The sequence below is a fragment of the Leptodactylus fuscus genome, chromosome 9 (assembly GCF_031893055.1).
Source record: "Leptodactylus fuscus isolate aLepFus1 chromosome 9, aLepFus1.hap2, whole genome shotgun sequence".
Taxonomy (NCBI): Eukaryota; Metazoa; Chordata; class Amphibia; order Anura; family Leptodactylidae; genus Leptodactylus; species Leptodactylus fuscus.
Genome location: NC_134273.1, coordinates 11070654 through 11096697, shown reverse-complemented (window position 1 = coordinate 11096697; position 26044 = coordinate 11070654). Strand labels below are relative to the sequence as shown.

The following is a 26044-nucleotide window of genomic DNA, read 5'->3' as shown; positions in this document are numbered from 1 at the left end:
GGCTCCCTCCACCATTAATTGGTCCAAACTGGGCTGGTTAGAGGCTCCCTCCACCATGAATTTGCCCAAACTGGGCTGTTTAGAGGCTCCCTCCACCATGAATTTGCCCAAACTGGGCTGGTTAGAGGCTCCCTCCACCATGAATTGGTCCAAACTGGGGTTTTTAGAGGCTCCCTCCACCATGAATTGGTCCAAACTTGGCTGTTTAGAGGCTCCCTCCACCATTAATTGGTCCAAACTGGGCTGGTTAGAGGCTCCCTCCACCATGAATTGGTCCAAACTGGGTTTTTTAGAGGCTCCCTCCACCATGAATTTGCCCAAACTGGGCTGTTTAGAGGCTCCCTCCACCATGAATTGGTCCAAACTGGGGTGGTTAGAGGCTCCCTCCACCATTAATTGGTCCAAACTGGGCTGGTTAGAGGCTCCCTCCACCATTAATTGGTCCAAACTGGGCTGGTTAGAGGCTCCCTCCACCATGAATTTGCCCAAACTGGGCTGGTTAGAGGCTCCCTCCACCATGAATTGGTCCAAACTGGGTTTTTTAGAGGCTCCCTCCACCATGAATTTGCCCAAACTGGGCTGGTTAGAGGCTCCCTCCACCATGAATTGGTCCAAACTGGGGTTTTTAGAGGCTCCCTCCACCATGAATTTGCCCAAACTCTGCTGGTTAGAGGCTCAATCCACCCTGATTTTCAAAACAAATGTTGGTGCCAACCTCAACTTACTACAAGGGCCAAATTCACTGCTGGTGACAAGCTCTCCTCACTGCAAGTGCCAAATACACATGTTTCAAGGTATTTTCCTACTGTCAGAGAGGTGGTATTGAGTGTGTAAAGTGTGTAGTTGTTAGGCTGTGATGTTGGGGTAATAGAGGGTCTTTGGTGTGTTAGATGCCCCCAGACATGCTTCCCCTGCTGTCCCAGTGTCATTCCAGAGGTGTTGGCATCATTTCCTGGGGTGTCATAGTGGACTTGGTGACCCTCCAGACACGGATTTGGGTTTCCCCCTTAACGAGTATCTGTTCCCCATAGACTATAATGGGGTTCGAAACCCGTTCGAACACACGAACATTGAGCGGCTGTTCGAATCGAATTTCGAACCTCGAACATTTTAGTGTTCGCTCATCTCTAATCAGCACGTGATGTTAGATGACTATTATATACTATAATTCTATCATAGATTTATAATATACTATATGGAGCAGATTTAGATTTAAGTTGCAAAAAAAGTTGGGGCTTTGCAGGGGCGTATATGGCGGTACAGCAGGGCTCATTTTTCTAGATGCATTGCAATTTTTTGTTATACGTCCTAAAATCTCGACGCCGGGGTTTCCCTACGTTGCAAAGAATCTGAATATCTTCGAATATGGATGCGCAGATGTAGCAGCGCTGAGTTTGTCACCTGTTATCGCCACATGCAGCCTACACCATTACGTTATGTATACAGTTACAGGGGTTTGCCGCCATAGGCTGTATTTACGGATACGATAGGTAGACTTGACCCACGACTCTGCATTAACTCTTTGCCTGCTGGAACCGAGTACTGGAGTACCGCGGGAAAGGAATTGGTAATACTAACTCAGTGTAACTAGCTCACGTAATAATCCCCTGACATGAAATACAAGAATACAACGATTCCTGGCCTGCAACTTTTTCCCCATATTTGGAAGCGGCATAGGAAATGGTGACCCTTGGTGCAGGTGACCCTAAAATCGTCCCTGGCTGTGACCTGTGACCCCTGCCCATATCAGTTTATCCTTTTTGTGGTGTTTCCAGGACCTGGGCTGCTGACAAGATGGAGGAGAGTTATCTGGTATCGGCCTCGGAGGGCATGGTACTGGAGCACGGACGCTCCCTGGACAATTGTCGGACTTCGGAGCTGGAGAAAGTCGCCATTTTATATTTAAGTAAAGCGTTCTTGAAGGAAGTGGAGGTCCTGCAATCCTGCAGCGCGCTGAGGACTTGCACCCTGGCCAATAACTACATAACAGAGATCACAGCGCTGAGAAACTGCGTGCACATGGTGAAGTTAGACTTACATGGCAATCAGGTAGGTTCCCTTTACATCGATTTTAGGATATTTATGATGGGTCAGCGGTGTTATCTATAGAGGTGTTCTCTTCTATTGCATTCCTATCTGTAAATGGGTTAAAGTAGTTGTCCAGGCGGCAAAAATGGACAATCCCTTTAACTTTTAAATCAGCTGGCAGTGAAAAAAAAAGTATACTCACCTGCCCCGATGCTCCTGCGTCCCGGGTTCTTCTGAGGCTTCTCTCAGGTCTCTTCCAGCGTTCCACCAAAGCCACTGATTGGAAGAGACTAGAGATGAGTGAGTAGTATTTGATCGAACACCTCGCTCCCATAGGAATGCGTGTAAGCGGCCGAACACCAAGGGGTTAAGCGCAGTGAATATTTGATGTGCTTAACCCCTTGGTGTTCGGCCGCTTACAAGCATTCCTATGGGAGCGAGGTATCGAGGTAATACTATTCGCTCATCTCTAGAAGAGACCCGTTCAGCAGAAGAACCGAAACACGCTGGAAGAAAACACCAGACCAAAGGGGACAGGTGAATATGAATTTTTTTAAAAAAATTTCAATGCCCCTGCAGATTTAAAAGTTAAAAGGGTTTTCCGTTTCTGCCTGGACAACTCCTTTAACTTCTGCAAAGAAAACCCCTCTTGAATTGGAAATCAGTCTATTATTAGGCTTAGTGGGCAGAGTGAAAATTGTACCTTTCTTTGAAATATAGATAAGCTATATCAAAAATTTCTTTAAGATAAATGTAGGGCATTTTCTGGTGACACATTGCCTAATAAAGCAAAGAGCAAAAATCTCCGGAACTACAAAAACTTCGCTGAACTTCTGGAAGGGGTCGCAGCGACGGGGAGGGGACTCATTATAGTAATGGGTTAGATGAGTCAGACGGACCAAATCAATGACCCTTGTATGATCCGCAGGGTTAATAGGTGCACAGCCCTAATATAAAAAAACTTCTTCTACCTGTCTTCTGATTAAACTAACACGGGTAAAGAAGTCGCAACATTCCTGTAACTTTTTGGTCTGAAACTCACTTAAAGAACAGATGATGAAAAGAGTTCACAGCGTCTCATTTATTTTTAGTGACTAACCCAGGAAGCTTCCTGTTGGAGTACAATAAGAACAATTTAATTGCAAGAGCATAATTTATCTCCTCTCTACTTTCTCCCCAGCTGACAGTACTTTTAATCAGGTCCATAAGTGCGATCAGGTGACCGCGCTGTCCATTGTTGCATGAACAAATGAATGTTAAAAATAAAGTAATTTAAATATACATTTTCATGAGAGTCTGCGGAAAATTGTCTTGTTCCGGCTTCAAGATGAACATTTCCAAAAATATCTTTCTTAAAATGTATAAAATTAAATGTAATTAACTCTATCATTATATTTCAATGTCAGGGATACTTTAGGCAAGGGAAGTACAGTAAATAAAGTATATTTTCTGGACCAAAATAAAAAGGGGGTTCTCTCTTAATCCTGGTTTGGACCTTTGGTCAGTAGAAGCATCCTTTGCAGTAGTCTAAACCACACCAACTGCTCCCAGCACCATTTTCTAAAATCATCAGCTCCTCAGGGGCGGGGCTCTAGTATATTTCAATGTCAGGGAAAATTTAGGCATCGGATTAAAGGGATCCTGTCATTGGATACCTTTTTTTTTCTGACTAACACGTAGGAAAGGCTATTCTTCTCCTACCTTTAAATGTCTTCTCCGCGCCGCCGTTCGGTAGAAATCCCAGTTTTCTTCGGTATGAAAATGAGTTCTCTCCTAGCACTGGAGGTGTCCCCAATGCTGCGAGAGAACTCTCCAGCAATGCCTCTATCTTCTTCTGGAACGCCCTCTTGCTGTGTGTTCTTCTGTCCTGGCTTTCAATCTTCTAGGCTTCGGGCCACAAGAAAATGGCCGCTTACACAGTAAGCTGGTGTAAGTGGCCATTTTCTTGTGCTGGTTACACAGTAAGCTGGTGTAAGCGGCCATTTTCTCGTGGCCCGCAATGCGCAGTTGGCTCTGCCCAAGGCCTAGAAGATTGAAAGCCAGGACAGAAGGAGGAGACATCTAAAGGTAGGAGAAGAATAGATTTTCTTAAGGCTATTCCTACGTGTTAGTCAGAAAAAAGGGTATCCAATGATAGGATCCCTTTAATTAGTTAAAAAAAGGGGATCTTCCAACTATCTTGGTATGGACCCTTGGTCAGCAGCATCATCCCTCCAAGTAGTCTGCACTCTCCACCAACTTCTTCCACTGCCCTTTTCTGAAATAACCTTTTCCTAAGGGACAGGGCTCTGGTATTATATTTGAAGGCAAGGAGAATACAGTGCAGGAAGTAATTTATATAATAAAACAATAAAGATCTTCTTGCTATCCTGGTATGGACCTTTGGTCAGTATCCATCCCTCCCAGTAGTCTGCACCACCACCAACTGATTTAAGCACAACCTTCTAAAATCATCAGCTCCTCAGGGGTGGGGCTCTAGCATTATAGTTCAATGTCAGGCAAACTTTAGGCAAAGGGAATACACAGGAAAGTGCCTTACTTAGTATCCGAGTATGGACCCTTGACCAGTATCATCCCTCCTAAGCAGTCTGCACCAACTACCAACGGCTTCCACCATTACTTTTTGAACTCATCTGGTCCTCAAGGGCGGAAAAGGAGTGAATTATAACATCTCCACTGGAGGGCATCACTTATTACCCCCTTAAAACCCAGTGTGGGCATTGACGAGTAATGTCCACAGTGCTTATATCTTCCAGATCCAGAATCTTCCAGGTCCGGACTTTTGGAGAGAATTGAAGTACTTGAAGCTACTTTATCTGCACGATAACAGGATTGGAAGTGTGGATAATGTCGAATCGCTGTCGTCCTGCCCAAATCTCACCCGACTCACGCTGTATGACACACCACTGAGCCTACAGAAGAGTTACAGGCATATCGTGGTCAACAGTATATGGTCCCTAAAAGCCTTGGATAACTTTGTGGTTGCCGATGAAGAAGTCATTGAACATTGGAACCTCGGGGGAAGGTTCAAGGCTCTTAACCCTGCTTTACATATCAACATGTTACCTGTATCCAGCAAGGTAATGTAACTTAGTGATGTCCTAAGGTACACACATGAATGTTCCAGTAGACATAAAGAGGCAAATTTACAAAAATGTGCAGCAGTTTAACAGTAAAGCATGACATCAAGAATCCTCATAAACTAAGTTCAATATTGTTTGTGTCTTGGAATCCTGGAATCATGTTGGTCCACCCATTTTCAACAGTTTTGGCTTGGTGTTCCACCATAAGAAATCTTTTTGATGGTCTACCCTCCAACTGTACGGAAATACTTTTAATGACACTCTTCATGTCAAAATTGGTCAAAAGTCGATGAAAATTAGGCCTAAAACAATTCGGCACATATTGTGCATTGATTCAAGGAGTTAACCAAAAATTTTTTAAATTCAATGGCCTATTCTTAAATGGATCCTATCATTAAAATGCAATTTTTTTGTCCCTAGCATGTAGGAATAGCCTTAAGAAAAGCTATTCATTTCCTACCTTTAGATGTGTTCTCCCGGCCGCCGTTTGGTATAAATCCCGGTTTTCGTCAGTATGCAAATTAGTTCTCTCGCAGCACTGGGGGCGGGCCCCAGCGCTCAAACAGCACTGGAGGCATCCCCAATGCTGCAAGAGAAATTTCAAGCGCCACCTCCATCTTCTTCAGGAACAGGTCTTCTTCTGGCGCTGGCGTCAAACTTCTAGGCCTCAGGCAGCCAACTGCGCATGCCTGCCGGCCACAAGAAAATGGCCGCTTACAGTACTGTGTAAGTACTGCGGCCATTTTCTTGTGGTCGGTGGGCATGCGTAGTCGGCTTTGCCTTAGGCCCGAGGCCTAGAAGTCTGAAGCCACCGCCAGAAGAAGATGCGAAGAGAGGCCGTTCCTGAAGAAGACATTTCCATGAAGTCGGTGAGTCAAGGACGAAAGGTATCTCCAACATCCAAGTAACTTTATCACAGCTCGGAGGTTTCCATATCGCTGAGCCGACTTGCTCTATTGTAATTAATGCAAGTGTAATCCAGGTCTTTAATATTGATGCAATCAATATCTGATCAGTGGGGGTCCGACTCCTGGGACCCCTGATAATCAGCAGAATAAAGAAGTCATGGCGGCCTCCTTCATTATTTATACGGCTCGGTGACTAATTAGATTGGACAAGCTGTGTCTGGTAATGCAACTCAACCTAAGCAAAGCTACAACATTCTGTATAGATCTGATTACTGGGGCCACACTGCGGGGCCCCCCCACTGATCAATAGGATGAGAGTCATTAAGACTCCGGTTGTGTAGTAAGGAGAGATTTGACCATACTTGCCAACTTTTAGAAGTTGGCCTCGGGGAGATGCAATGAAAATTTTTATGCACCTTTTTGTGACATGGTCATAAAATGTGTCCCTTTTTTTGAGACGTGCCGACATAAACTGGCCATGTCTCGTATATAGGATCAAGAGCCCAGCGAATGCAGGAACGTTCTTCCACCCTTAGGAGGTTTGGACACTTTTCTGGGACTCGGGGGTCACCTCTTTTTGTCTCAGCTTCTCGGACATTTCTGGAGAGTTGACACCTAGCATGCTTGAGCACTGATCCTTCCAAACGCCTAAGGTTGTGCATTGTGGAGGAATGGAGGTTTGGGGTCCTTAATCTAATCATCGTTGGGGTCCCAAGTGATCATATAGTTATCCAAAAAATTCACAGACCCAATCAGGGTGCTTGGCCAAACGGAGATGAGTTTTCAATGGGGAGAGGGTGGTAAGGCAGAGTCGGACACCTCTGGAGGTGGCTTATGTAAGCGCCAAAGGCTTGGACATGCTGAAATTAGGGTCGAGCGATCGGGATCGGAAAAGATCGGATTCCGATCCCGATCCTTTTTGGCGGGATCGAGGTCTCACGTTAGTTCCCACAATGCTTGGTGACTGGCCAATCATTGTGGGAAAAGCTAACAACATTGTTTGGTCAGTAGCCAAGCATTGTGGGAACTAACGTGAGACCTCGATCCCGCCAAAAAAGATCAGGATCGGAATCCGATCTTTTCCGAACCCTAGTTGAAATCCAATAGTCTGAGCCTTCTTTCCTCAATGTCCACCATTGGGGGGAACACTTGGGAAACTACCATACACAATGGATGGTCGTCCAGTTCATATTGAACACTTCCCATTGAAAATTCTCTCTAGTCTTCTCCCTTCCCCAGTGTACCCATTAAGAAGCCAGAATGTCCTTATTATCGGAGTGAGACCCCCTTAAGTAAGACATTAGTGCTCGGGTTACGTCTTCGGTGTAAAGGTTAGCAGATCCCCCACAGACCTCTGCAGTAAATGAGGTTGTCCTTTCAGTAATCCTGTCTGGCCTTCCATAATCGCGCACGCACTACAGGTCGGAGCTGTAACACAATAATGAGACAAGGCTTTGTTTACTGGGAACGTAAACCCCGTAGAACCTGAAAGATCCCTCTCCGTGGCGATTCTTCGATATTTTAAGCTTAAGCCTGGGATGATGGTCTGTGCGCAGCGTCTGTCAGGGCGTCACGTGTCCCATTGATTGGGCTCTTGTTATGTTGCAGGATATCAGCCCGGAGAATGAAATGAAAGCGGTGAATGAAATCATTAGAAAAATCAATCGCGTTCTGGCAAGTTGTTCCCCGGTGCTAATTGTCCAGAAATGGATACGAGGATATTTAGTGCGCCGCAGAATGGGGTACGTGCGATACGTTCACTTCATTTTATGTTTGTTTTGAGCAAAACAGGCAAAAAAAATAAATAAAAAAATTGTGTTTCAGAAAGTGGTTTATGTTCCCATAAAGTATTTGGGCCCCGGCGTGCCATGAACATGCTGCTATATAACAATAATAGGCTGCCATAAAGTGCCCGTACCTCCCTTAGCCCTGTTCTTTTGGGTGAAATAAACTCTTAAGTAGCGAAGTCTGGAGGGCATGAGCGCAGAGAAAATATTCATTCTCACATGTACGGTGGACTATAAGTGGTGGAAAAAGAAGAAAAACCAACCTAGGCGTTCAGCAGGCTCAAAGCAACATTATGGGCTATAAATAAAGGTTATTGGGGTTACCTACGGCACATGGACACCCGGCCCATCAACGATACAGTAGTCGGTCTCTGAAGCCCCAGCATTATAGCTTTATGTACCCTTGATGTCCTGTAGTAAAACACAAAGTTCCTAATCCTGTCTAGGTTATTCCAATCATGTGACGGCAAGTTTTAAAGGAATTTTCCTAAAACGGGGACATGAGGGGGTATGTTGTAATGGGAGGGCCACAAGAAAGGGCCCAATTCACTTTATGTTTCCTTGATCATGTGGGGGCACAAGGCAATGCGTCACCCACTAAGTCAGAGGGGGCTTTAAATAAGGGAGATATCTCACCATTTAGTATTTGAGCACAGAGGGACGAACTGTCATTAATCCTAATCCCTTGAGGCCCATTGTGAGCGCGAACCAAGGCCAAGGTGGCATAGACAGCAGTTCAGAGAGCGATAGATAGATAGATAGATAGATAGATAGATAGATAGATAGATAGATAGATAGATAGGAGATAGATAGATAGGAGACAGATAGATAGATAGATAGATAGATAGATAGATAGATAGATAGGAGATAGATAGATAGGAGACAGATAGATAGATAGATAGATGATAGATAGATAGATAGATAGATAGATAGATAGATAGGAGATAGATAGATAGATGATAGATAGATAGATAGATAGATAGATAGATAGATGATAGATAGATAGATAGATAGATAGATAGATAGATAGATAGATAGGAGATAGATAGATAAATAGATAGATGGATAGATAGGAGAGAGGTAGATAGAAGATAGATAGATAGGAGATAGATAGATAAATAGATAGATGGATAGATAGGAGAGAGGTAGATAGATAGATAGATAGATAGATAGATAGATAGATAGACAGATAGATAGCAGTGGCGTAACTAGGAATGGCGGGGCCCCGTGCCGAACTTTTGACATGGGCCCCCCTGACAGCACGCACCCCCCCCCCCCCCGGTCATGTGACGTCACAGTAGTAGGCCCGAAGCCTGCCTGGAGCCCGGGGAGGTAAGTAACAGTGTTTTTTATGTTCCCTTATCTCTCCTGGGCCTCTGATCATTATACTCGAGGGGTCTGAAAAGACCCCCAAGTATAATAATAGAGTTTGTGTGAACCACGGCGTCACTTACCGATCACAGCCCCTACCAGGATTGGTAAGTAAATAGGGTCCATCGGAGTAACTCCAGCCGGTAATGGCCTATTAAGAAAAAAAAAAACGCAGCGGTAGTGGTTGTCGCCGGGCCCCTAATGTCCTGGGCCCTTTGGCAGCCGCTACCGCTGCTACCCCGGTAGTTACACCCCTGATAGATTGATTGATGATAGAGTCGGACCTGGACAGAAGCAGAGACCAGTGAGGTGTAAGTATCCAGTAAGTAGCCACCTAATCTATCGCTGTGTTGGGGAACAATATACTGTATGGGGGCCAGTGAAGGGGGCAGTCTACTGTGTGGTGGAGTCCTGTGTACAATATGGAGGGGTGCAGCGTAGGGAGCCTGGCATTTTGCAAGATAGAGCAGTAACATTAGCAAGGTCACAAACTTCTTTCTGTACCTGTCCATTTCCCTGGTTCAGGACTGGACATATTTTTGGGTTGTTTTAAGGGCTATAACATTTTTTTTTTCGTTGCGGTTATTCTAATAATTTTGCATCTTTTTTTGGTGACACATAGGTCTTTATGTTTATGTTATTTTTGCATCATCTCTGCCTTCTCTATAGGAGCCTCCCCAGTCCTGCACCTGCACAATTTTGTTCAACTACTTAACATTGCAAAGACGTATAAGTGTGGATCACCTGGACATATATAGTTATAGGTAGGCCGGAACGAGTTAAAGAGAACCTTTCACCATCTCCACCAAATCCAGTTCCCTACATTTGGCGTTTCTTCACTGATTCCTGTGCATTCGGAATTTTTTTCCTCTAGCCCCCACCCATCCTGAGCAATCAATGTTGCTAGTTTTGGTGCCTAATATACTAATCATACAGGAGCATGCAAGGGGCGTGACTATGAGTTCTGACCCTGTCTACCAGTGCTTACAATCACACCCTTTTGTCTTCTCCTGCCTGACATCACCCACTTTACAGCCTAATTAGCATATGACGTGTTAAAACTTATCGTTCTGATTGCTCAGGAATGGTGGGGGCTAGAGGAAAAAAATCCCAAACGCACAGGAATCAGTGGAGCGGCGCCTATTAAAGGATGCAAAGAACTAGAATTGGCGGAGGTGTCAAAAGTTCCTCTGCAAAATATTCAAAAATTTTGGTAAAAATAATATTCCAATTTTTCAAATGTAGTTTTCAAATTGTTTAACTTATCTCTAAAGCCTTTTTTTTGGCCTTTTTTTTTTGGCTTATTTACTTGCAATCGTGCTGCTATTCCCGGCCCGCGATGTTCTGTCCGCTCGGCCCCTGATCTGGATAATGCAGCTGGGTTTTCCTTCGAGAGATAGACCTGTCTGAGTGAAGAGTTAGCAACTGAAGGGAGCTCAGACCGAGCAGGTAGCTGAGAGATAGCTCAAAGCTAAAGAGAGCGCTGGGACTTAGGGAGAAGTGATGGCGACATAAAAAAGAAAAATGAAGTATCCATATACAAAATAAAATAAGATACAGAAAATCCAATCTTCACTATGGCTGCAATACCAAATCTCCATTATTAATGTGCCGGGTCACAATGCGACTTTTCATCCTTCATATATTACCCCAGGCTTAGAATATTTGCAAAGTATACTAAAAATAATATGTTGTGTGTATATTTGCAGGCTTATTCCTCAGCTGGAGATGAAGAGGATGAAATTACATTACCGGCGTAGAGGAAGCCGGGAGAACAGAGCGAGCCCCGACGTTAAAGCCGTAGTCATACATAACTTCTGGGACCTTCCATTGAACCGGAGAAGGTTCCCCGTGATTAAACAGGTAAGAAAATGGAAATGACATCTCTATCTCATCCATGTATCACAAAACTATGCCGCAGAGCATTGCACCCTATAGGCCCCCTATTAGGGTATTTTTCGGTAATATAGTTGCCCCTGTTCAGCTACTGACACTGCCACGGCTGGGTACAGAGAGAGCTCTAATCCCAAGAATTTAGAACCTTCTGCAACGACTCTTGACTATAGTAGAATTGTTTTTTTTTTTTAAATTCCACCCCAGAAAACAAAAAAAATGTAAATATGTTGTTTGGTACCAGTAAAAAATACAAGTCATCCTGCACAAAACAAGCCCCCATACAGCTAGGTTAAAAGGAAAATTAAAGTTATGGCTTTTGGAAGGCGGAAGGGAAAAAAGGAAAAAACAAAAAAAAAAAAAAAATTTCTTCAAAAAGCCATAACTTTAATTGTCCCTTCAACGTAGCTGTATGGGGGCTTGTTTTTTGCAGGATGACTTGTATTTTTTAATGGTACCATACAACATATTTGCATTTTTTTTGTTTTCTGGCTTGGAGTGGAAAAAAATAACAATTTTACTATAATCAAGAGACATTGCAGAAGGTTCTAAATTCTTGGGATTAGAGCTCTCTCTGTACCCAGCCGTGGCATTGTCATCTATAGAACACTCCCTGACGTATATGTTTATCACATGTTGCCAAGGGCACTGCATAGACAATTGCCTACCATTATCAGTGTGTAATGCTTCATTTCCTCTATGGGGGGCACTGCAGTGGTGTTTAAGAAATGACATCCCTATGCTGTTGAATAGCATGGAAACTGACCAGCGCCAATATTTGCGTATTTGCCCCAAATATGCAGCAGAAAAATTACAGAAATCTGAGGCTTATAAATTGGATTTTGGCTGTGGATCTGCTGGCGATATGCAAAATCTGTGCTAAAATCCATGAAATCCAAAACGTTAGAGCATCAAGAGTCATTTAAGGGTCCATTTACACAGAGTTTTTTGGAGAGGATTTTGGCACTGAATCTGTGTCAGAATCTTTTTTTACCTCTAGCGGAAAAAAAGCTTCCTTCAGGCTAAGGCCCCACGGGTCGGAACCGCCACGCTAAAGCACAGCAGGAACAACCGCGTGAGCGCATCGCTGGTTCTTCCCGCAGTGCTTTGAACAGAAAGTTCACTGAGTTTTCCTCCGCGGACTTTCTGTTACAATAATATCTATGGGAAAGCCGCCAGCGTTTCCGTAGATATAATTGACATGCTGCGATTTTCAAAACCGCAACAGTTATGGAAATCGCAGCGTGTCCGTGCTGCGCTTTTTTTCCCCCCAAAGTTGGCATGGGATTCGCATGAATCCAGTCCGCTTTGCAAGTACTGTACAATGCTGCGATTTTTCGGCCAAATCGCGGAGTTTATGGCCCATGGGGCCCTGGCCTCAGGCGGATTCTGCCTGCAAAAACCAATGCAGTCAATGGGAGGCGGAAAATCCACGTCGCGAATTTGGGCGCGGAATTGGCAAAGACCGCTAGCGTTTTTTTTCAAGGTCCATACACTGTGCTGGAGGAAAAATTTCCTAATTCCTGAAGTGGATTTTTTCCTTTCCAAAAAACTCCACGTGATGAATTCACATTTGGCAGATTTGTTTCAGAAATGTCAATGAGTATCCCTTAAAGGAATTTGCAGCAATCCAGTGACCTGCTGCAAAAATGACCCAGATATATTGACTATTTTTCAGCGCATTATGTTCAGAACTGAGTTTCTTTTTTTTTCTGGACTGCTGAACCAGAAGAACGAAAAAATTCAGGTGTCTATTTCTTTTATTAAATTTTTATTAAAATTTTAATACGGGGTGTCTGTTATCGTTTTCCTGGACTCCAGGAATCCTGCCAGACTCTTCACCAGAGGCTCCGAACAGGGACTCGGTGCGGGACCTGAACTTGTACAAGTTGAATTTTTTTGCTTTAAAAGTGGAGTTTCCCTTTAAGTGCAGGTGGTATAAGCGGATGTGGTGACAGCAGGCCTGCTTTATGAGGACGGGGAGGTTATCCGCGCTACAAAAGTTAAATACAACATAATTTAATCCATAAACTGCACGGTGTGACCTTGGTGAGACGGGACCGTCCCGCTGTGACATTGTTGTATGAGGACGCTATTTCACGAGGCTTTTTTCTATTACTAACATTTAACAGCCCGTGAGAAGAGTAAACAGTACCCCGGACCTGCAGCCGGTCAGGCATATTATGGTGGATCTCCGGAAACTACAGCGGGATGTTCTGCAGGTGAGACGCTCGCAATGACAAACGTGCAAAAAGCTAAATCCAACACCATATTCAGGTTAAAAGTTAAAATTTAAGTAAACTTTAATTTATCTACTTTCCATAAATCCATAGTGCGGGTGATGGGAAGAAACTTTGCAATAGATTCACTAAAAGGAAGTGCCTGCGTCTTTAACTATTTCTCCCGTCTTAATCTGGGTGATTTTGGTACACCAGCAGTGTCAGTTTACAATGAGGTCTATGGAGAGGGGAGGGAGAGGAGGCAAAAAGAGAGACAGAGATATGAGAACGTCTATAGCACTATAGGGTTCATTTCTGTTCCGCTTTGTGGAGCTTCCTCTTCTTCCCCTCCACTCCACTCCACAATGAGGTCTATGGAGAGGGGAGGGAGAGGAGGAAAAAAAAGAGAGACAGAGATTTGAGAACGTCAATAGCACTATAGGGTTCATTTCTGTTCCGCTTTGTAGAGCTTCTGCTTCTTCCACTCCACTCCACCTCCACTATAGAGTTCATTTCTGTTCTGCTTTGTGGAGCTCTCCGCTTCTTTCCCTCCCCTCTCCGTAGACTTCTATTTTACAGATTTGGTCTGTGGTAGAAGGTGCAAATACGTGAAGAAACAGACACTTTTCTTTAATAAAGTATAACACAGGGAATCTTATTGTGACATCACAGCATGTATATATTGATGTCACATACAGGTATAATGATGTATAACTAGCTCTCAGTTTTCCACATCCTCCTCCATCATCTACAGATATCACTCATTTCCCCATATCTTACGTCTTCGTTGTTGGGCCCCATAGCGGCTGCTCTACCAAGTCTACCAGCCCTGTATCAGTCGGCCTCCATTGATGGTACAATCCACCATCACCCGTTGCGATTAGCTGACCTCACCTAAGACAGGGACAACCCCATTAAGGCCATAACGGGATGTCAGTGAAGTCCTTTGTGTCATGTCTCGTATCACGCCTCCCTTTATATGTATTCAGAAGGGATGACTTATATACTGTATACCTGTCAAGCTGTCAAATTCGTGTTGCAAGGAACATAAACACTAAATAATCCGCACGGCGCCGTACAGCTCGGTGATTGACGTTATCAGTTTCTGTCAGATTCCCACAGAATAGAGATTCCAGAATTTCAAGAAATTGTAATGTCAGGAAAAAAAAAAAAAGCTGCAATCTTAAGACCCTCCAGTGACTCAGTGACTGGGAGAATCTTGTATTATTACCATTATAAGTGGGAATGTAGCGGCGCCGGCTCCCTGGGATTCAGCCTCTACTCGGTTTGGTGATTGCTTTCCCCTCGGAGATAAACCTAGGCAAGAGTTAACAAGAGCGAGCGCCTGAATCACTCCCAGCAGTCACCGCTTGCTTTGTCTTTCCTTCTTATCATATCTCCAGCAAACATCTTGGGCTGAGACTTACTCCGGGTGCTTAAATGAAGGCCAAAAATATCAGTATTGAGTTGTCTTGTCAGGTTGCTGAAAATTCAGTACGACGTCTCTCCATGATGTCTAAATATTCAGTGCACGGTCCATTGATTTCAATAAGAATTGTGTAATGATTCATTTCACCTGTGGGGGTGCTGTGGGGGAATTGAGCTGTCACTGCTGGGTGTCCACCTAAATTTATAAATGATAGTTTAGGGATTTCTACATCAGGATAGCTGATGTTTTTTTGTATTTTTTTAAATTCGATATTCTAAATCCATAGCGTGTCTAGTTATTTATTTATTTATTTTAAAAATGGCTTCAAAATTTGCATGTCGAAATCTGCACCCAAATCGTCATGTACATGCTAGAAAATCTGCACCAAAATCCACATATACAGGTATGCAAATCCACACCAAAATCCACATATACATGTTAGAAAATCTGCACCAAAATACACATATACAGGTATGCAAATCCACACCAAAATCCACATATACATGTTAGAAAATCTGCACCAAAATACACATATACAGGTATGCAAATATGCACCAAAATCCGCATGTACATATTAGGAAATCTGCACCAAATTCCACATAAACAGGTATGCAAATCTGCACCAAAATCTGCATGTACATGTTAGAAAATCTGCACCAAAATCCACATATCCATGTGTGCAAATCCACACCAAAATCTGCATGCACATTTTAGAAAATTTGCATCAAAATCCACATATACATGTATGCAAATCCGCACCAAAACTTTCATGTACATGTTAGAAAATCTGCACCAAAGTCCATATATACATGTTAGAAAATCTGCACCAAAATACACATATACAGGTATGCAAATCTGCACCAAAATCCGCATGTACATGTTAGGAAATCTGCACCAAATGCCACATATACAGATATGCAAATCTGCACCAAAATCCGCATGTACATGTTAGAAAATCTGCACCAAAATCTACATATACATGTATGCAAATCCGCACCAAAATTTGCATGTACATGTTAGAAAATCTGCACCAATATCCACATATCCATGTATGCAAATACACACAAAAATCTACATGCACATTTTAGAAAATTTGCATCAAAATCCACATATCCATGTATGCAAATATGCACCAAAATTCACATATACATGTTAGGAAATCTGCACCAAATCCACATTTACAGGTATGCAAATCTGCACCAAAATCCGCATGTACATGTTAGAAAATCTGCACCAAAATCTACATATACATGTATGCAAATCCGCACCAAAATTTGCATGTACATGTTAGAAAATCTGCTCCAAAATCCATATTTGCCTGTAGGAAAATTCGCACCAATATCTGCATGTACATTTTAGAAAATCCGCACCAAAATCCACATATCCGTGTATGCAAATCCGCACCAAAATCTACATTTTAGAAAATCTGCAACAACAAAGGATGCACGTTGCGAAAACGCAGCTTTTTTGTTGCAGATTTTGTTGCGGTTTTTTTAAGCCAAGGCCAAGAATTGCAACAAAAGGAATGGGAAATATATAATAAGCTCTTATACTTCTCCCTTCTGCTCAATCCATTCCAGGCTTTGCCTCAATAAACCGCAACAAAATTTGAAACAAAAAAATCTGCGTTTCCGTAACGTGGGGCCTCAGCCTTAGGGGGTTTTCTGATGTAAAACCTCCCTGGCCATGCTGAGCCCAGGTTTTTGCCTCATTCACTGACAGCAAGCAGAAATCTAGAAAATGGTGAAGAACTGAAACACAAACTACATTAGAAAGTTTCAGTATTTTCCATTCTGTGATGATTAAACCTTATTTACATGAGAAAACCTATTTTGTCGCTATTTCGGCGCTCCCGTCCATCAGCGCCTGTCGCGTGGCGGATTAGCCGTCATTATTCTGTGTGTATTCCATTAGCCGATACTGATTCGCCACTAATGTATTTGCTGGAGTTTCTATGCTGCCGCCGGTAGACGATTCCTCCAGCAATGAATGGCTTAGAGCGCGCCGCGCCCGCTCTACGAAACCTATTCAAGCTTTTTGGATTTATCAGCTTAAGTGTAACTACTCATTGTGCTCTGCCGAGCGGATCCTGCGCTCAATCTATAAACAATAAAATGATGATGAGAGTAGGAGTCATAAATTCTGCATTGTACAGTAAAAACCAGGAATTAATGGCGTCTTCTGCATATCTGGAAATGATCTCCCGGAACCGCTCCCCCTTCCTTGGGCGCACGCCATCTGTCTAAATATTGACATGGAAACAGATCTATGTCCTATACATTAAGATGATTTCTCTGTCCAAGGGAAGGGAATCAATGGGCAAGATACAGGGAACGGGCACCTACAGCTAATGCCAGGGGGCAGGGAGAATATAACATATAGCAACATCATTATATGCTATAGTGGAGAGTGGTGTCTATAGCGGGACAAACTATTATGTATGGAAGTAGGTAGCAAACCCATATATCTGCTCCGAAGGCTAGAATTGTTAATGAAGCTCTGGCTGTAACTCAAATGAGTACAAAAACAAGGTAATGTATGTACACAGTGATTGCACCAGCAGAATAGTGAGCGCAGCTCTGGAGTATAATACAGGATAAGTAATGTAATATATGTACACAGTGACTGTACCAGCAGAATAGTGAGCCCAGCTCTGGAGTATAATACAGGATAAGTAATGTAATGTATGTACACAGTGACTGCACCAGCAGAATAGTGAGCGCAGCTCTGGAGTATAATACAGGATAAGTAATGTAATGTATGTACACAGTGACTGTACCAGCAGAATAGTGAGTGCAGCTCTGGGGTATAATACAGGATAAGTAATGTAATGTATGTACACAGTGACTGCACCAGCAGAATAGTGAGCGCAGCTCTGGAGTATAATACAGGATAAGTAATGTAATATATGTACACAGTGACTGCACCAGCAGAATAGTGAGCGCAGCTCTGGAGTATAATACAGGATAAGTAATGTAATGTATATACACAGTGACTGCACCAGCAGAATAGTGAGCGCAGCTCTGGAGTATAATACAGGATAAGTAATGTAATATATGTACACAGTGACTGCACCAGCAGAATAGTGAGCGCAGCTCTGGAGTATAATACAGGATAAGTAATGTAATGTATGTACACAGTGACTGCACCAGCAGAATAGTGAGCGCAGCTCTGGAGTATAATACAGGATAAGTAATGTAATGTATATACACAGTGACTGCACCAGCAGAATAGTGAGCGCAGCTCTGGAGTATAATACAGGATAAATAATGTAATGTATGTACACAGTGACTGTACCAGCAGAATAGTGAGCGCAGCTCTGGAGTATAATACAGGATAAGTAATGTAATGTATGTACACAGTGACTGCACCAGCAGAATAGTGAGCGCAGCTCTGGAGTATAATACAGGATAAGTAATGTAATATATGTACACAGTGACTGTACCAGCAGAATAGTGAGCGCAGCTCTGGAGTATAATACAGGATAAGTAATGTAATGTATATACACAGTGACTGCACCAGCAGAATAGTGAGCGCAGCTCTGGAGTATAATACAGGATAAGTAATGTAATATATGTACACAGTGACTGCACCAGCAGAATAGTGAGCGCAGCTCTGGAGTATAATACAGGATAAGTAATGTAATGTATGTACACAGTGACTGCACCAGCAGAATAGTGAGCGCAGCTCTGGAGTATAATACAGGATAAGTAATGTAATGTATGTACACAGTGACTGCACCAGCAGAATAGTGAGCGCAGCTCTGGAGTATAATACAGGATAAGTAATGTAATGTATATACACAGTGACTGCACCAGCAGAATAGTGAGCGCAGCTCTGGAGTATAATACAGGATAAGTAATGTAATGTATATACACAGTGACTGTACCAGCAGAATAGTGAGCGCAGCTCTGGAGTATAATACAGGATAAGTAATGTAATGTATATACACAGTGACTGCACCAGCAGAATAGTGAGCGCAGCTCTGGAGTATAATACAGGATAAGTAATGTAATGTATGTACACAGTGACTGTACCAGCAGAATAGTGAGCGCAGCTCTGGATTATAATAAGCGAGAAGAATTTTGATTTGTATTATGAGTTTTTTTTGTCTCATCGGTGTTTCCTTTTTTGTGATGTTAATGCCAGTGGCTGGTTATTAATCTTGCTCAGGGCATTGGACTTGTGTCCTTGTAACTAAACATACTGTAAGTCACAATGGTTTAAAGCAATATGACATTAATAAAGCTGAACATGTATTGTACCAGATAAGACTGTTTAACATGATGTTCCCACAATTAAATGCGAGTGTCACTTTTATGAGCAGGCTTTGCCCGAAGCAGAAACCGTTTATGATCTGGGGAGCCAAAATCAGCAACTGCCACCTCCTCTTATAACAGAGGGTTTATATGGAGAAAAAAGAGCATACAGCGTCAGAGTGACAGCTTCCAAGCATAAAGACCAAGGTCAGTGTCGCAACGGTTCTGTTTTACTGACTGCTTAAGCAGGTTTTATAAGGTCAACATATGGTGTTTGAAAGTGAAGACATAAAAATAAAATTGCAGTTCCGTTTATGGCCAGCTGGTGGGATCATTTCCATATTATTAATTTTGTTTACGGTTTATGGTTTAAAGACTATTCTAAGGCCGGAATTATATAGACGATGATAAAGAATAATCTATAACTTCTGGGCTCCAATGCTAACTGGGTCCACATCTACCATGGCTTTTTATTTGGATCCCCTTAGGTACCAGGGTGTGGGTGTGGACTTGCCAAAATGGACGGTCGGAGTTCTATAGAAGGAAGAGATTCGTGGGCAGCTATGCACGAAAATTCAATTTTATCAACATTTTTGTATTCTTTTAGACCTCGAAGAGCCAGACCAAAAAAGCAATATGGAACTTGGCCTCTTTGGAAGGAAAGTCATCGTCCATGAGTCCGACCCATCAAAAGACGTCGCGATATCCAACGAAACGTCTGCACAGGACATCCGCTGCTCCATTCAAGAGATCCACTCAACGTTACAGGCGAAGAGAGAAGTAGCAAATCTGGTAAAGGATCAGCCTTATAGGAAGCGTGTGGGAGACGGCAGTCATTTAATTAAGATGTTACCCTTGTACGCCGTAGACAAAGCCTATGAAGAGCGAGAGAAATATGACAGTCAAGTCAAGAAACGGAATCTGGTGATGAAGATGCAAGCCGACAGAAAACACGCAAAGTATAACATCGGAGAGTTCTTAGGAGAAAAAATAAAAGAGGCCGTAGACCAAGACGCAAAGGATGCCGAGACTCTACAGCGACAAGCACAGGCAAACGGTTTGGACAATTCTAACTTTATTGACAAGGTCAAACATAGGTACAGTCTGTTCCGTAAGCAAAAGGAGGCAATGAGGTCAGAATACTTACTGGCCAAAGAGTTCACTACCCACCACCTATCTGTCGCCAAGACTTTGCTGAGACATGATCGGATGGTCCGAAGTCAGGAGGAAATGCAGGAGAAGATCAGACTGGTGCAGGCTCTGAAAGAAGACCATGAGAAACAGAAGGAATTTACAAAGTGTCTCCAGGAACACAGGTAAGAACCTGCCTTATAGATGCTTCGCACCCTGCGGCTCAACTCAAGGCGTGATGATCTATCGCACCGGTACAACCATGGACGTTTGTCTGTCCATGTTTAAGTCCTGGTTGCTCTCTCCTCCAGGTAGTCGAAGCTGAAGAATGTGGTTACGCTGTGTTGTAAGTATAGCGCCACCTACAGGAGAGCAGCCAGGACTGGAGCGTGGACTGGCGCGTCAAAATTATAGGCAGCTGTTTCTTGCAATAACACAATAAGTAGCTGCCGATTAAAAAAGAAGCCCCCCAAATTTTCTCTGTTTGGCTTCAGCATGTATTCTTGAATTCTCATACATTGCAGGCTGCTCCGTCCCGGTGCTGAATCACTTCCTATCTGTCAGCTTAATTGGGGTCAAATCAATTAACATTAGATTATTATTCAGGATCATATAACATAGAAGAAGCCATCAGAAAGCCAGTCTAACTGATCTGTCACTGGACGGCATCGAGCAGCCTGCAATGTATGAGAATCCACGTAGACTGCAGAAGCCAAACAAAGTAACATTTGTACTGAAGACCAATTGTATCCTATAATACAGCCAACACAATACAAAGGTTCTGCACTGAACAACTCCGTGTAAGATGTCTTGAGGGACCACACGTATTGTTCTCTGGTGACAGACATGTTACTTTCCTCCAGCATGGGATCCGGAGGTACGACTACGTGTATTATTCTGGTTAGTAGCATTGACAAGTCAATTATAATCCTGTTTGGTTCTATTGATTTCTTGTAAGTGATCGGACGTATTGTACTCGCAGTTGCCGTAGTAATAATGGAAACATGTATTATTTGGAACTCAATGTCGCTGTTTTGTCTCTGTCAGTGTTCACTTCTTTCTCTTGTGTATTTTGTTCTCCAAGGACAAACCTGAGAAACACAGTCTGAAATCTCTAGAATTTTGTATTTTTTAAAACATATTAGAATTTTATGGCAGTATGCCAGTCCAGTATACTAACCAGTCCAGTATACCAGTCCAGTATACCAACCATTCCAGTATACCAGTCCAGTATACCAACCATTCCAGTATACCAATCATACCAGTATACCAACCAGTCCAGTATACCAACCATTCCAGTATACCAGTCCAGTATACCAGTCAGACCAGTGTACCAACCAGTCCAGTATACCAGTCAGACCAGTGTACCAACCAGTCCAGTATACCAGTCCAGTATACGAGGCAGTCCAGTATACCAGTCCAGTATACCAAACAGTCCAGTATACCAACCAGTCCAGTATACCAGTCCAGTATACCAGGCAGTCCAGTATACCAGCCCAGTATACCAGCCATCCCAGTATACCAATCATACCAGTATACCAACCAGTCCAGTATACCAACCAGTCCAGTATACCAACCAGTCCAGTATACCAACCAGTCCAGTATACCAGTCCAGTATACCAGGCAGTCCAGTATACCAGCCCAGTATACCAATCATACCAGTATTCCAGTCCAGTATACCAGTCAGACCAATATTCCAGTCCAGTATACCAGTCAGTCCAGTATATCAGTCAGACTAGTATGCCAGTCCAGTATACCAACCAGTCTAGTATACATATCATACCAGTATTACAGTCCAGTATACCAGTCAGACCAATATTCCAGTCCAGTATACCAGTCAGTCCAGTATACCAACCAGTCCAGTATATCAGTCAGACTAGTATGCCAGTCCAGAATACCAACCAGTCCAGTATACCAGTCCAGTATACCAGCCATCCCAGTATACCAATCATACCAGTATACCAACCAGTCCAGTATACCAACCAGTCCAGTATACCAACCAGTCCAGTATACCAGTCCAGTATACCAACCAGTCCAGTATACCAACCAGTCCAGTATACCAGTCCAGTATACCAACCAGTCCAGTATACCAGTCCAGTATACCAGGCAGTCCAGTATACCAGCCCAGTATACCAATCATACCAGTATTCCAGTCCAGTATACCAGTCAGACCAATATTCCAGTCCAGTATACCAGTCAGACCAATATTCCAGTCCAGTATACCAGTCAGTCCAGTATATCAGTCAGACTAGTATGCCAGTCCAGTATACCAACCAGTCCAGTATACATATCATGCCAGTATTACAGTCCAGTATACCAGTCAGACCAATATTCCAGTCCAGTATACCAGTCAGTCCAGTATATCAGTCCAGTATACCAGTCAGACCAATATTCCAGTCCAGTATACCAGTCAGTCCAGTATACCAGTCCATTATACCAACCAGTCCAGTATATCAGTCAGACTAGTATGCCAGTCCAGTATACCAACCAGTCCAGTATACCAGTCAGACCAGTATACCAGTCCAGTATACCAACCAGTCCAGTATGCCAGTCCAGTATACCAGCTAGTCCAGTATAATAGTCTAATACCAGTCAGTCCAGTATAGCTTCCAGTCCAGTATACCAACGAGACGAATATGCTGATCAAGTATACTGACCGGTCCAGTATACCAGTCAGACCAGTATTCCTGTCTAATACCAGTCAGTCTAGTATAACTGCCGGTCCAGTATACCAATCAGACCAGTATACCTGCATGACCAGTACGCCAATCCAGTATACCAGCCTGTATAGTTTGCAAGTCCTGTATACCAGTCAGACCAGTATGCCAGTTCAGTATGGGGGTGTTCACGCTTGCACCCCTTTCTGCCCGCCATGTATCTGTCCTAATCCCAGGAGAAAACGCATAGGGGACGGGTTGCTGGCGGTCAGTTTTAAAACCCATTCATTTCAATTTGTTTTTAAAGCAAACTGCTGATGTCTGTATGCGACCTCTCTGCCTGGAAACCCGGACACAAAGTCAGCTTATGATAACTATATAGATAGATAGGTAGAAAGATATGAGATACGATAGATAGATAGATAGATAGATAGATAGATAGATAGATAGATAGGCGATAGATAGATAGGAGATAGATAGATAGATAGATAGATAGATAGATAGATAGATAGATAGATAGGAGATAGATACCATAGATAGATAGATAGATAGATAGATAGATAGATAGATAGATAGATAGTAGATAGATAGATAGATAGATAGATATAGGAGATAGATAGATAGATAGATGATAGATAGATAGATAGATAGATAGATAGATAGATAGATAGATAGGAGATAGATAGATAGATAGATGGATGATAGATAGATAGATAGATAGATAGATAGATAGATAGATACATACTGTAGGTAGATAGATAGATAGATAGATAGATAGATAGATAGATAGATAGATATGAGATAGATAGATAGATAGATAAATAGATAGATAGATAGGAGATAGATAGATAGAGTCGTATGAAAAAGTTTGGGCACCCCTATTAATCTTAATCATTTTTAGTTCTAAATATTTTGGTGTTTATAACAGCCATTTCAGTTTGATATATCTAATAACTGATGGACACAGTAATATTTCAGGATTGAAATGAGGTTTATTGTACTAACAGAAAATGTGCAATATGCATTAAACCAAAATTTGACCGGTGCAAAAGTATGGGCACCTCAACAGAAAAGTGACATTAATATTTAGTAGATCCTCCTTTTGCAAAGATAACAGCCTCTAGTCACTTCCTGTAGCTTTTAATCAGTTCCTGGATCCTGGATGAAGGTATTTTGGACAAACAATTCAAGTTCAGTTCAGTTTGATGGTGGCCGAGCATGGACAGCCCGCTTCAAATCATCCCACAGATGTTCAATGATATTCAGGTCTGGGGACTGGGATGGCCATTCCAGAACATTGTAATTGTTCCTCTGCATGAATGCCTGAGTCGATTTGGAGCGGTGATTTGGATAATTGTCTTACTGAAATATCCATCCCCGGCGTAACTTCAACTTCTATCACTGATTCTTGAACATTATTCTCAAGAATCTGCTGATACTGAGTGGAATCCATGCGACTCTCAACTTTAACAAGATTCCCGATGCCGGCATTGGCCACACAACCCCAAAGCATGATGGAACCTCCACCAAATTTTACAGTGGGTAGCATGTGTTTTTCTTGGAATGCTATTTTTTTGGACGCCATGCATAACGCCTTTTTGCATGACCAAACAACTCAATCTTTGTTTCCTCAGTCCACAGGACCTTCTTCCAAAATGAAGCTGGCTTGTCCAAATGTGCTTTTTCATACCTCAGGCGACTCTGTTTGTGGCGTACGTGCAGAAACGGCTTCTTTCTCATCACTCTCCCATACAGCTTCTCCTTATGCAAAGTGCGCTGTATTGCTGACTGATGCACAGTGACACCATCTGCAGCAAGATGATGCTGCAGCTCTTTGGAGGTGGTTTGTGGATTGTCCTTGACTATTCTCACCATTCTTCTTCTCTGCCTTTTTGATATTTTTCTTGGCCTGCCACTTCTGGGCTTAACAAGAACTGTCCCTGTGGTCTTCCATTTCCTTACTATGTTCCTCACAGTGGAAACTGACAGGTTAAATCTCTGAGACAACTTTTTTTATCCTTCCCCTGAACAACTATGTTGAACAATCTTTGTTTTCAGATCATTTGAGAGCGGGCTGTCCATGCTCGGTGACCATCAAACTTAACTGAACTTGAATTGTTTTGTAGAAAGAAATGGTCCAAAATCCCTTCATCCAGGATCCAGGAACTGATTAAAAGCTACAGGAAGCGACTAGAGGCAAAAGGAGGAGCTACTAAATATTAAGGTCACTTTTCTGTTGAGGTGCCCAGACTTTTGCAGCAGTCAAATTTTGGTTTAATGCATATTGCACATTTTCTGTTAGTACAATAAACCTCATTTCAATCCTGAAATATTACTGTGTCCATCAGTTATTAGATATATCAGACTGACATGGCGGCTGCAAACACCAAAATATTTAGAACTAAAAATGATTAAGATTAATAGGGGTGCCCAAACTTTTTCATAGGACTGTAGATAGATGATATATCCCTGTGTATACCTCTGCCTTCTCTCCAGAGACCTGACAGTGAATGTAATTGAATAAATCCTAGAATATATAGAATATTCCATGAGCTATATCCTGGTGCGGGGGCTTCATGTAGAAATATAAAGTCATTTTAGTCATTGGTCGCGCAGACAAAGCTTTTTCTATTTTCCATCTTTTTTATTTACAGGCAGCTGGTGCTCCAGATTGAGAACTCTTCGGAGAAGGTTACGCTCGGGTCTCGTGTTCTGCAGAAAGCTAATGACAGGTTACATGAAGCTCGGGTTCATGTCACAGCCATGAAGGGTCAGCGCGTCACGGCCGAGCCTATGTGTAAAGTGCCCGTGAAACAGCCGGTTTCCAAGGGGACGCAACTAAAACATGGCTGCACTTAACGTAATTGTAGGCAGGGATCGGACATGACAATGGCCACCGTGGAAGAGATGTTTAGTCTCCATTTAAATAAAATCAGAGAATTTTTTTTTGTATTTTTTTTTTTTTTTATTCAAACCAATTGAAATAATTCCAGGTCTCCAATAGCCAAATACAAGTGGTCTGTGCTGGCTTTGTCCGCTTTCCCCTTTGTAAGGTCGCTTTCTTAAAGGATGGAGGTGTTTGGTACATTTACAGGATATTGTTGCTTCCATTTAGAGGCGATGACCCTGTATATAACAAGTCCTCTCTGCTGAGAAATGGATACAATTGTATCCAGTCTAGACGACATTCTGAGACTGATACATTGTAGCAAACTAACAAAGAATTGTGCAGCAGCTGCTTGTGGGTTTAGCTTACAGAGCATTGTCTAGTCTGTATAC

At 42.7% G+C, this 26044-nt stretch overlaps 1 protein-coding gene across 1 annotated transcript; it reads left to right on the top strand.

Moving 5' to 3' along the window:
* Positions 1 to 1794: 1794 nt before the first annotated feature.
* On the top strand, positions 1795 to 25624 carry LRRIQ3 (leucine rich repeats and IQ motif containing 3). Its single transcript, XM_075286738.1, has 8 exons — positions 1795 to 2049; positions 4785 to 5108; positions 7628 to 7761; positions 10887 to 11040; positions 13203 to 13292; positions 19046 to 19193; positions 19594 to 20293; positions 25420 to 25624. Exons 1-8 carry the CDS (start codon positions 1795 to 1797, stop codon positions 25622 to 25624), a joined length of 2010 nt encoding a protein of 669 aa, XP_075142839.1.
* Positions 25625 to 26044: the final 420 nt, after the last annotated feature.

Excerpts from the sequence above, each read along its gene's own strand:
- LRRIQ3 (XM_075286738.1), top strand. The coding sequence starts at position 1,795 with ATGGAGGAGAGTTATCTGGTATCGGCCTCGGAGGGCATGGTACTGGAG. Across the intron at positions 2,050-4,784 it reads TAGACTTACATGGCAATCAG|ATCCAGAATCTTCCAGGTCC; the intron begins GTAGGTTCCCTT and ends TATATCTTCCAG. Across the intron at positions 5,109-7,627 it reads TGTTACCTGTATCCAGCAAG|GATATCAGCCCGGAGAATGA; the intron begins GTAATGTAACTT and ends GTTATGTTGCAG.